The sequence below is a fragment of the Chlamydotis macqueenii genome, chromosome 1, assembly GCF_036417535.1.
Source record: "Chlamydotis macqueenii isolate bChlMac1 chromosome 1, bChlMac1.mat, whole genome shotgun sequence".
NCBI lineage: Eukaryota > Metazoa > Chordata > Aves > Otidiformes > Otididae > Chlamydotis > Chlamydotis macqueenii.
The window spans coordinates 1980144-1992386 of record NC_141556.1 but is presented as its reverse complement, the minus strand read 5'-3'; the positions used below and the strand labels follow the sequence as shown (position 1 = coordinate 1992386).

The 12243-nt window shown below is 47.2% G+C and overlaps 1 protein-coding gene across 2 annotated transcripts in view; it reads left to right on the top strand.

Annotated features, from left to right (window-relative positions):
- TASOR2 (transcription activation suppressor family member 2) overlaps nucleotides 1-12243 on the top strand; it is a 40456-nt gene that overhangs the window by 1323 nt on the left and 26890 nt on the right. For both annotated transcript variants that reach the window (XM_086744406.1, XM_086744416.1), the window contains exons 2-5: nucleotides 7491-7636; nucleotides 9130-9225; nucleotides 10690-10762; nucleotides 12142-12233. In XM_086744406.1, the coding sequence (XP_086600532.1) occupies nucleotides 7491-7636; nucleotides 9130-9225; nucleotides 10690-10762; nucleotides 12142-12233 (407 nt within the window). The remainder of the gene's footprint in view (nucleotides 1-7490; nucleotides 7637-9129; nucleotides 9226-10689; nucleotides 10763-12141; nucleotides 12234-12243) is intronic.

The following is a 12243-nucleotide window of genomic DNA, read 5'->3' as shown; positions in this document are numbered from 1 at the left end:
AGACTGGTAACAAAGAGGGAGACAAAAATGGGGCTCTACTGGCACTACCTGTCCTGTGGCTGAATCTGGAAATTACCAATCTGCACTTGAGTGAAATTTAAAAAAAAAAAAATCTGGTTTCACAGAAATTGCTGTTTTCCAATTGAAAACTGGTTTTGTCAGAGAATTCCCTATCTGTTCTGATAAGAAGTGTAAGTACCGCATAGGACGAGAGGCTGTATCACCCGTCTCTGAAACCGGTTTTATGTACTAGTTTGGTCTATTTTTAGTGTTCTTCTTAAATCTGGTGGTTTTGGTGGTAGCAGAGCTGGCTTAAGTGTTCCTCATTCCCCGGTGCTCGCTCCCGATACCCCCTCACATCTGCATCCTGCCCGACGTCGAGCTGCGTCAGTACAACTGTTTGTGAAGCCGTGCAGCAATCCAGATTGATGAACTTAGCTGGATTAAAAATAGCCTCTTTTTGCTTTAGTTTTTGCTGCAGTTTGCTGATTTTCTTTGTTACACAGCCCCAGCTGTGCCAGGAGGGGAAGAGAAAGAGCATCAGGGCTTGCGTAGGTCACTGCAGCCACCCACCAAAATGTGTATGGGCTTAAAGTTTTGGTGGAATTGGGCTGGTTTAATTATATGAAATATATATGTTGATCACTCTGGCACCTACCAAAGTGACCAACTGATTGTTCTTGGTTAGAATCGCTTTGAGAGAAGAAAGTGAAATGTTTATTATTTTTGGTAAATGCTATTTTCACACAGTTTGGCTTTTTGTTTTTGTTTTTGTTTTTTTTTTTTTTTATGGTGACTACCCACTAGTTCTGGTGGGGTGTTTGGAGTCAGTATGCACGGGGATTTTAGCGCTTAGCTTCAGTTCTGTTTTTATTTGAAACTATAAATGTATCTTGGTAATTTCTGCAGCCAAAGGGTCCATCGAGAGTGTGTGCTTAGAGCTCTATCTGTTGCCGTATCAAGCAGAAAAAGAGACCGGAGGAAAGAAAGTCAGTGCTGAAAGGGAAGCATCTGCAGTGAGAGCAAAAGTAACGCAACAAACCGCACCTAAGGAAGGGTATATCCCTGTCTGGGAGGTTTTCAGGCTTGCTCAAAGGCAACAGGAGTAAGTAACTGGTGTCTGGAGGAATGCAGCTGCAGGATTTCAGGCAGGGGAGCTGTATGCCTGCTTTCTCCAACCTCAAACAACTTGTTTTTCTTCCTTTTCCCAAATGGGGCAGCTTTGCCTTGAGGAGGTTGTTTTTAACACATCAACTGTTGCTGTTGCTCTCACAAGGCTGCCGGTGTGTCAGGAGACCCCGGGCATCGACATTTATGGTCGTCTTTACAGGGCGTGGGCTTTAAAGCCAGGATGTCCCCAGTGTTGATTTTTTTGGGGTCCTGAGAGGCAGCAGACGAACTCCAGCTGATGTGCTAGCGGGCTGATGTTTCTTCGGAGGGCTGAATCTTGCTCTGCGTGGTTGGCTGGGTTTAACGTGCGAATTTCAACGTAGCATCTGTGAGCTGAACGCAAGGGATCCGTGAAATGTCGCCCAGCAAAGGCAAGCCTGCCGTCAGCGGGGTTTTTAGTTTGCTGAGCGCAAGTCTGCAGCTCTCCCACAAGGTCAAAGCACATCAAGTCTGGCTGTCTTAGACCGTCACAGCTACGGCGCTAGCATGGAGAATCACTTGGCTGGCTGGTTTTGCAAAGAAAGAGCTATCTTTAGAAGTCTAAATTCCAAAATACCTGTGCTGGTGCTAGATTTGAGAAGAGCCAATGCAGACACCTGCGGCTGAGTGAATCCACCACAGCTGGCAACCCTGTATAAGATGGTAGAAGAGGGGAGCTGCAGCGGGACGGGGCTTGGAGGAGCATCTGCTGAGATAAAAGGCAGCAACAACTGCCTGTGTGATGAATTAACGAGGGAAAACTTGTCGTAACCACATCCTCAATCACGTGAGCAGCTGAAGGTAACGAGGGAGGGTATAAAGTAAAAAAAATGTTACTTGGAAGGTGTCTCTGGTGTAGGACTACTCTGAGTAGATTTTTCAGCGAGGTGGGATTGGGGCGGCTGTGGCTTTGCCCAGCCAAGGATGGGGACTCCTGCCTCACCGTGACCTAAGGCTGCACCCCCTTTCAGGGGAGAAACTTCATCCTCATGTCCGATGTGAACTTCCCCAGTTTGCCGGCAGACTCACTCCTCATCTCTGCAAACTCAGCCCAGTTTAAGCCAGAGGTCTTGTTTTGGCCCTGGTAACCCATCCCGTGTCCAACATCTGCCTCTGGTATGTGTGATAACCTGACTGCGCTGGCTCTGTTGTACGTGGTTTAGATCAGATCCGTTACCGCATGGAAAGTTCAGACAACTCTGCGTGTTAGCAGCCCGACAAATACAAGGTTAGAACAGTTGTCTGTGTCTTGGAGTGGAAAAAAAAATGGGAAGGAAAAAGGTGAGAAAGCGAAAGAAAAAGATTCTGGGAAGCAGCAAAGCTAAAAGCTGCTGATAACGGAGGAGCGGCAGGAACAAGGCACTTCTCTGGTGTAGGAGGGGGTATTTTGAGATCGAAAGGCTTTGAAGAAGCCACACTAAACCACAAGAGAACCCCCTAGAGACTTGAATATGCCAAGGCAAATAATTTTCTGCTTTGGTGCCGTGCTAACCGTGCCCTGGACCGGTCCCCGCGGGCACAGGACACCTGCTCCGTGGCGGGGAGCGCTCTGCCGTGCTGCGCGGAGCAGTCTCTGGGGTCTGCCTTGGGTGATCGGTTTGCAAATCCACCTACCGTCAGCGAGCCGTGTGAGTGGTCTGTGCTACATCTCCTTGCTTGATTACTCCTGGAGAGTAAACGTAAGCGTGTCGTTTACATCGTGTCGTTAATTGGGAATACTTTACAACGCTCAGAAACAGCTGCCATAGTCAACATCTTGTTACTTCGCAGGCACGACACCCTCCTGCTCCTAGACATTTGTGGGAGATGGTGATTTTGGGCTTAGTTTGGCTTAATTTAGCTCAAGTTTTGGCTTAAACTGAAAGAGGAAAGTGACTTCTGCGCTTCAGCAGTATTGAGCCAAGACTTGTGAAAGTTGGGCTGCGCAGATGCAGCGGCCGTGATCGTGACTTGTGGGGGTGACCCAACTCACAGGCGGGTAAAGGTGGTGAGCGTGGGGTTCTCAGGACTCTACAATGGCAAGGACATGAAAGTCTGCCTTCCTGAGAAGTTCTTTGTTACAAATTACTAAAAAACTACTATAAATAAAATCAAATGTATTTGTATATAAATGTATGCTACACGTCACTACAAAATTACCACTAGGAAAGCAAATGTTTATATTTTGGAGAATGAATTGACAGCAGCCCTGAGGAGAAGGACTTGGGAGCGTTGGTGGACGAGAAGCTCAACATGAGCCGGCAATGTGTGCTTGCGGCCCAGAAAGCCAACCGCATCCTGGGCTGCATCAAGAGGAGCGTGGCCAGCAGGTCGAGGGAGGGGATTCTGCCCCTCTACTCTGCCCTGGTGAGACCCCACCTGGAGTACTGCTTCCGGTTCTGGAGCCCCCAACATCAGAAGGACATGGACCAGCTGGAGAAGGTCCAGAGGAGGCCACAAAGATGATGAGAGGGCTGGAGCACCTCTCCTGTAAGGACAGGCTCAGTTCCCAGAGTAGTTGTTGCTTCAGTTTTCCTGGAAGGTCAGTTTGTTGTCTTAGTTTTGTTGTCCAGCCAACTGCTCCCCACCAAGGAGGTCTTGGCTGAGCTTATCAGGGATGTCTGAGGACTCCTGGCTAAAGAGACATCCTTCTTTGTCAGTATGATTCCCAGGTCACCTTTGTGGCTGCTCTCTCAGCAGGCTGCAGCTAGAAGTTTGCAAGTAAGTAGCTGGTCAAGCATGTAGTACTGTGAGTTTTATAATGCACAGTTAAAAGTGACAGTTCATATAATTAAAATAATAATTACTGTCTGCTGGAGATGATTAGAAAGTAAAACCAAAGAGTGAGAAGAGCAAAATCAGGATGGGAGATTATAAGAAGAAGAGCGAAAGTGGACTTCAGCAGAGCCGAAGAAGTTGGGAGGATGATCTTGAGGAGTTTCAGCTGGCGCTGCTGATGGTACTGAGTGGTGTGCGGTGGTGCCAGGACTGACGCTGCCGGTGACGCCTGCTGTTACAGCTCGTACTAACGATGGGACCAAGCCAGGAAAATGGAGGAAATCCTGGTTGAAGAGAAGCAAGGTGAAGAAAAGCTATGGGAAGGGACTGCAGGAGCAGCTGTGCCAAGTGTTGACCACGGGAGGGTCGCAGATTTTTTGAGATTTGACAGTGTTCAACTGTTTGCAGTAAGTGCTATTAAAATTTTATGCTAAAAAAAAAAAAAGAAGAGCAGAAGAGGAAGAAAAAGCAACAGTTTTTCTCTGTACAAGTGATTCAAAAGCTGTGGGTTTTCCTCCTGGGCTGACTTTGGAAGTGTCTGTGTGGTGAGGCCATCCAGAGGTCACATGGATGAGCCAAAAGAAGATCCTGGTTTTGGGAAGTCTGTGTCTCTTGGCCTCAGCTGGTCCTGCTGGTGGGCATCCAGCACCTGCAGCGGCTCTGACTCAGAAAGGGGAGCAAAGGCGTGCAGCTCCCGGGAGGCGCGTGGGCCGTGCGTGTCTGCCGGTGAGGCACGTCCGCAGAGGACAGAATGGGGAGACATTTGCAGGTGCGATCGGGGAGGAGAGGTCCAAGGAGCTGGCTTTAAGTCTAGAAAAGGAGTGGGAAGGAGTGAGCAGCCTTCCAAGGGATGCAAGGGTCTTGGAGGATGACTTCTGCGCAGCCGCAGCGCGAGGAAAAGGTCAGCCTTAGATCAGCATTGGCAGCTGATGTTAACAGCAGCAAAGGTGACTGGCTTTTCTCCCTTGTTATCAGGGTAGGAAATCACCAGGACAGGCTGTGAATCCCCTGCCCAAGGATTCCAGGGCATGGGTAACACTCGTTATGGGTTGAACTGGGCCATACTGGTGCTGGGTTTCTCTGCCTCCCCTCCAGCCATCGGTCCTGCGATGCGTCTCTGCTGTCCGGCCGACGCCGTAGGAGAAGTCGATCCTGCTCCCTGAGGATGCTGTGTGGTGGCAGCGCACGACCAAGCTGCTTAGAGGAGAAGGGACACTTTCACTTTTACTTCTGGTTTAGGCACTTTCACTTTCACCTCCTCACAGCCTGCGCAGAGACTGTCAAGGGCCTTCAGCTCCTGCAAATGAAACCTGGATGTGTCAGGGTTTTGCATCTGTTTTTGTGAGTTCAGACTCTTCATTAGGGTGGGAACAGATCTGAAGGAGCCCCCTAAATCTGAAAGAGGAGATGAGGGTCACAGCAAGCTGTCAGGCTCAGTGCAGCGCTCTGTGATTGTTTCTTCTCATGTATTACTTTTTTTTTTTTCTTTTTGGACTGTCATTTTTACACTGCAGCTGAACTTGTAGTGAGGAGCACATGTTTGAGTTATCACCTGCAAAACTGCGTTTGCAAGAGCTTCGCAGACTTTTTTTTTTTTAAGCCTTTAGCTTTTACCCCTGAAAAATACCAAATATCTGATGTTTTTGCTGATTTAATACCTCACACCCTGAATATGTGTTCTGTGTCCAGTGGGGTTTTTAACTCTGCAACCTTTCTTTGTCAGCTTGGTGTCTCACATACCCAGCGTGGCTCCCAGCTCACACCTTTAGCCGCGGCCTTTCTCCTGCTCCGAGCCCCCAAACCTGATGATGATGCAAAGTTGCGAGCTGCTATCGGTAGGAGGAGCAGAATATCGCGCTCTGAAAAGTGAGATGGTTTGGAGGAGTAGCTGTGAAATTAAAAGCATCCGCTGCAGTCCTGCGCGTTTGGGACATGAGGAGTGGTCGAGGGAGCTGGGCTTGTTTAGGCTGGTGGAGAAGATGCTGAGAACAGACTGACTCCGGACACAAGTGCTCCAGCAAGAAGCAAAAAGGGATGTTATGTTCTTTTTTTTTCCAGCAGAGCTGTAAGCTGGGATGTAATTCCCTGATCTGATTTCTGTGGGGACTCTGAACTCCCTGACAGCTTCTTTTGAGATTCACAGGATGCAAGAGACACGAAGCAAAATGAAGGACAAGTGAGGAAAAAAGCGAGCAAGCTTTACATCTCTTCCTATCCTTACTAGGCTCAAAGAGAGAAAACAATAATACTGAGAAGGCTGGAAAGCCGCTTTATTTTTCATTTTTTTATGCTTGAGACCCAGCTTGTGTTCACCTGCTTTTTTTACTGCTTCTGATGATGACAGAGGCGTCACCTGAAAGTAGGAGGTTTAGCAAGTGAGTGTAAGAGGACACAAAAGATCCGAGAGGTAAAAGTACTTTGAAAGACTTTCCTTTCTGTGCCCCCAATTTCCATTCCCCCATACATGCTTTTCATAGAACCATTTTTAGATCCCCCCACTTTTTGCCTTGTCTGGATTTGTCTTTTGCTTGGCACAAAGCAGCCGCTGTCTCCCTTCCCCTGTTAAGCCTCGTAGTGCGGACTGGTTGAACTGGCTTAAAGCAGCGTAGCTAAAGGAGTTTAATACCTGAAATTGGAACTTTTATTTTTCCTGTTCCTCATATTAGGTACTTTTTTTGGCCTGGAGTAATTTGAGAGGAATAACAAGATTTGTGACATAGAGAATAATTCTGTCTTTTCTTCTTTTTCATTGAGGGGAGGAAAAGGAAAAACTCAGCTTGGGATTTGAAATCTCATCGCCCCTGAATCACCACCAGTAATAAAGGTTTTTAAATGTGCAGCAGAGACTGAGACCAGGATTTCCTGTGTTTCTAAGCGGCTGCTTTATTTAATATTTGGGTTTTAACAGCTGCAAGAGCACAAACACTGCAGGGCTTTCCTTTGTTTCTGCATCCATGTTTAATTTGTCAACTGCTTTGGGATCTCCTCTTGGTGGGATGCTGTTGGGAAGCGTTTTACTGGGATGTTTTCCTTTGGAGATGTCAAGAGAATTTGGGCTCTCGCGCTATCGAAGACCACATTCACTCAAGACTTGGAAGATCTTTGTAGAAAAACAGATAACGCTGAGAAACTGAGCACGCACCAACATTTTCCCTGTGTGCAGACGTCAGCTCTCGCACCCTAAAAGCACGCAACGAATCTAAGTAACTTTTTTAGCGCAAGAGAAAACTCTGAGCCGCTCAGAGAGCGCAAAGTTAATTTACCACCAGGCTTTGCTTCTAGCAGTTGCTAATAATTTTATTATTTTTCTATTGCAAAGGACAAACTTTAAGGGCTTACTGGCAAGGGCTTCAGAGGGAGCTCATATTCTTCCTGCCAAAGGGCGATTTAACTTGCAGGCAAAGACTTGGGGTTCGCGTGGCTCCCGTGGGAGCCGTGGAGCTCTGTGGAGATCTGGGCTTGATAAATGAGGCCCATGTGTGGTGAGTCACACTCAGCAGCCACCCGCCTCTGCTGAGGCCCTGTACTCATCTGGGGATGCCCAGAGTTAATATTTGCACCTACTTTTTGCTTTCTTCCTCCAGGTTTTCAGCTGGAGTGGAAAGAGTCGAGTTCCCTTTTACAGACAGCGGTTTCGGTGCTGCAGAGCTCCTACTTGGACTCTACATCTCGGGATGGTTTTCAGTACAGCCAAGCAATTCTGGTGGAAAACAATGTTTTTCTAAGTGAGGTAAGGCCGCTGGAGGAGCAGGGTGTTGCTGGCAGCTCAGGAAAGGGTGACGTTTCTTTGGGTGCTGCAGATATCCATGAATTCTGGTTTATTGGCAGGTCTTTCCTCTGCAGCACGAGGCTGATCTGCCTGCCTTGTAGAGCCCCAATTGCAGTTCCTGACTGAAGGGAGCCTTTTCTTTGCTTTCTTGCACTTCTTCCTTCCCAATCTGGGCAGGAACAAAAGGTCCATTCAGCCAACGTTGCTAAACATTCAGCAGCAGTTCCTGGAGCAGGCCTTTGAAAATTCTGGTTTGATATGTAGCAGGAGACCTTTAATGTTACTGCACTTCTGCTGATTCACAGCAAGCGTATTTCTTTTGCTTGCTCTGGAACCTGTGCAGGCACCAGTTTTAACGTCGTTTCCCTTTCTCCAGCTGACTGGGGAGTGTACAGAACCACTTTTAAAATGCCTTCATCCCTACAGTCCCGCTGTTGTTGGCATGGAAGACAGGCTGTCTTCTTTGGGGACTGGAGATGACCAATCTGCTCGTTGTCATTCATTAAACAGAGCTTTGACATTTTGGCAGCCTATATCTGGGATAGTTGTTATGGAGCTGGATAAAAAACTGGGAAAGCAGGTATCAAGTAATTTGTTGATTTGCCTGTGAGTTCTAAAGCCAAAATAAGCAAAAGCAGTGATGAGTTTATTGTTTTCTTATCTTCTAACCCTGTTTAAGAAATCCCATCCTTCTACAATTTCTTTTATTAAAGCCTCAAAACGTCGTGGACTCAGATCCAGCTCTGTTTGCTCCTGTAATGTTCTCCCTGTCTGCACTGATAACACAATCTGCTTTATCAGACAGAAGAAATCAGAGTAATGTGTTATTTGGCTGTAGCCAAACCCTCTGAGCTGTAGTTGCATGATAGCACCTGCCCTGTAATCAAGAAGTCTAGGCTTCCCTGGAGAGAGAGAAAGAGAGGTGCCTCCAAGCCTCTGCCCTTCTGTAGGTATCTTCTCCATGGCTGAGGTGATTTATCTTCTGCTGGCCGTAGCTGGCTACCGAATGTGATGCTCCCCCAGCCTACGTGCTGCTCTGTGAAACAAGTTCCCCAGTAGCCAGTGAGGTGTGGCAAAAGGGGCAAAGTGGAATAAAGCTGGAATTCCCTGGGATCAGCGCAGCGTGACGCTGGGGGCCTGGATGTGCCTGCTTATCCCTTGGAGGACATTGAACATGTTCTGCTGGGGACAAAGGCAGAGACAAATGGATAGACAGATGTAGGGATTGGGGGGCTTGTGGTGAGAGACTGGGTGTGCACGTGCCTGAGGGAGGGAATGATGTGTGGACACGTGAGCTGGTCTAGCATCACCCGGCTGCTGCCAGCTGCCCCATACTGACCACAGCTGAAGGTACGTGGGACACGCTGTCCTCACACCACGAGTTCCCTGTACTGCTCAGTCCCTTGGCTCTCGAATGAACGGACTAGAACGAAGTGTTGTTGTGTCTTCTGCAGCTCAAAGCTTTTGCTCAAGCGAAGGAAGCCGCCGGGTACAGCCAGGAGGAGCTGGAGGAGACCTTTGCGTTTCTCCTGTTTGATAATGAAGAAGAGGTAACCTGAAATGTTTGTTCAGCTTAAGAAGTTTGATACCAAGTGCCTGCACGTGTGTTCTGTCCCACCAAAACCCAACAGATCTGTTGCCTGAAGTGTCCTGGCTTTCTTTACTCCGGTTACTCGTGCAATTACTACTGTATAAATAGTCCAGAGCAAGTTCTCAAAGTAGGTCCTGGGAGGTTTTCGCGATGGTTGTTATTTTGCATCTCTCCAGTCAATTACTGTTTGAGGTTTGACTGCCTCCTTTGCCCTCTGCCGAGAGATAGATGGAGTCTCCCTTTGTCCCAGTGGATTTATAATCAAGTACAGGCAGGTGAAACCTTTCATGTATGCTTAGAAGAGAGAAAAGCTCCTTTGCAACAGGAGACAGGGTGTTTGTCCTGTAGTTTTGGGCCAGTTCCCTTGGTTTTGCCAGCTAGCTGGAGAGAGACCCTGACAGAACTACTGGGAAAGTTAATCCTGCCCATTTTTCCAAGGATGCTTTTGATTTTGTGAAGAGTTTGTCTACATGAGGATGTCCAGGGAATCCAATGGGAATTCACTTTTAACGTGGTTTAATGACCATGCTAAATCATAGTGGAGATGTATTTTTTTAGGATGAGAGTGGCCCGAATGCAGTTTAGTTTAGTTCAGTTTGGACTGAGCTGCAGCAAAAGAAACCACTTTCAGTCTCACTTTGGGAGCGGGAATTGTTCCACTTCATTTTAGTTGTTTGAAATTTATCATAGCCTGTGCCAAGTGACTGAGCTCCTTGTACAGTCCCTAGGAAAGAGGAGCTCTCCAGAGGACAGTTTGACCTCATCTAATGCAGGCATCTGAAATTCTCAGGCTAAATCGCTCTCTGGAGCTGCCTCTCTCTCTGATGTTCAGAGGAGGTGTCTGGCTGGCTAGTGTTAGCTGGACACTCTCCTTTTAGGAGGCAGAAGGCCACTCTTTGGTCAACATACATTTGGTCTTTGCCCACTTTGATGAATCTGCTTTGGACATGGATTAAATCAAAGCCAGTGAGATGCTCTCAAGGCAGTAGTTGTGCCTCTGGAGGAGTAAGCACAGAGTAGCAAATGTCCTTTGCCTTCATGTCAGCCCTGTTGCATTTATTTTTCCACAAATTGCCCCTGCAAATAAGGAAGGTGCAAAGTCCAGCCTTGCCCTTGCAGTGGTTTCTGGAGATGCTGGATTTTTTCCAGTTTTTTCTAAGCTTTTCCTTCCACAGAGGTTTTTGTAACAACACTTGATAAATACAGTTATGTAGTATCTGACACAAATTTTCTTCCTGTTAGTTCTTCCTGTGGTCATTGTGTTTAGTTTTCTTTATACTGTGGCTGTTTTGGGACTGTAACAATCTGTAACGGACTTGCGGCATGTGTTTGCCTATTACCAAATGTCGTGCTACAGATTTCAGTAGCTGTCTTCCTTGTTTTTGAAAATAGATGGTAAAAGAGGCTGTCTCTTCTTTTGAAGGCAAAAGAGGTGTGTCGGACAGGCCTCCGCGTTAACAGCAGTTCTATTTCCACGCTTGGTGACCCAGCCAAAGGTAAGATTTCCATTCAGAGGACCCGTTCACTGTTCAGGGTGTATCAACTCCTTTAAAAACAAAAGCAAGAGCCCAGAGAGACTCCTGTGCTGCCTTTTTATTTACTGCAAAGATCCGCAGAAACTCCCATTTCTTACGTGGGAAACTGCATTTGCTTGGATCAAGCAAGCAGCAGTGTTTTCCTTCTCCCTCCTCAACCAGATGAGGATGGGATCTGCCCCAGGGAATGTTATTGTCTCTTCACTTCTCCATTTCAGGCTTTTTCTCCCTTGTTAATTACAAACTTTGTCACCAAAGTGGCTTTTTGGCAACTCTCCCCACCAATTTGCTCTTCAGAGTGGCTTTTGCCACCAGTCTTATTAATAACCAGAGCAGATTGTGACGTGTCGAAGCCCTTTTCAGTCTGTGCTTGTTCCTTACCGAAAGCTCTGGGGCCTCAAGATGTGCAGTGCAGGACACGTTGCTCAAAGAAATCCTTCTGCCGGAAGTAGAACGTCTCACAGTGCTCATCCCACAAGTCTTTGCAGGCCGAGACACCTAAATATTAAACAGTTAATGGCAGTGAATGCAAAACCAAGCAAGAACTGGTTATTTATCTGTGTGTATATCTTAGTCTTGATGGACTGAGATGAATATTATGGTGTTTCTCTTTGTAGTCCTTCCCCTGCCCAGTCCCTGTTTCCCCTCCTGTACTTCTTTACCCATCTTGTCTACAAATATAAAGCAGGAGTGAAGAGCCAACCTCCTCACCCCACAGTAGATCAACATGTGATATGCCCCAGGCTTGGAGAAGGAGTGGGAATAAGCCGTGTCAGAGTGGGGCTTGTCACAGAGTAGAAGGTTTATGTTGTTTTTTGTGGTGCTGAAGGACCATAAAGAGCCAAGGAACAGGTCTGGGAGGATCCACAGACCTGCTCTTGTGCCCCTGCAGTGTGTGTTCCCGACATATAAACATCCAAGTTGCCTTTGCGTGACTCCAAATTAAGCAAATTACCTGCCCCACTTGCAGTTTGACCTGGAAACCCTTCGCCAGATCTTCCTGTAAGAGACAAGCCCTTGCTCGATATGTTTTCCTGTAGTGTGGGCAAAACTGACATTACCTGCGCTGCTTCTTCCAGGAGAAACCCAGCTCAACTCCTTTCCTAGGGTTGACCCTGAAATATATAATGCTGTTCCGTACCAGCAGTCAAAAAAAGGAGTCAGAAAGAATTTCACTCTTTTTGTGGCAGCAAGTGCTACTCTGATTTGCAGGCTCTGATTGGGAGGCTCTGCAGAGACTCCCAATCCTGCAAGGAGGGTCCTCTTTACAGGGTTTTTTTTGGCAATCGGTTTTACTCGACAGACGATTCACATTATTTTGCATTGCTTTGTTTTCACAGGGGTTTATATCTCCAAGTATGCAGACTGTCTTCATCCGAGACCCTGGTATCACGGAAAATCAGGCTATATTGTCATTTGTAAGCTAATTAAGGTAAAATGCA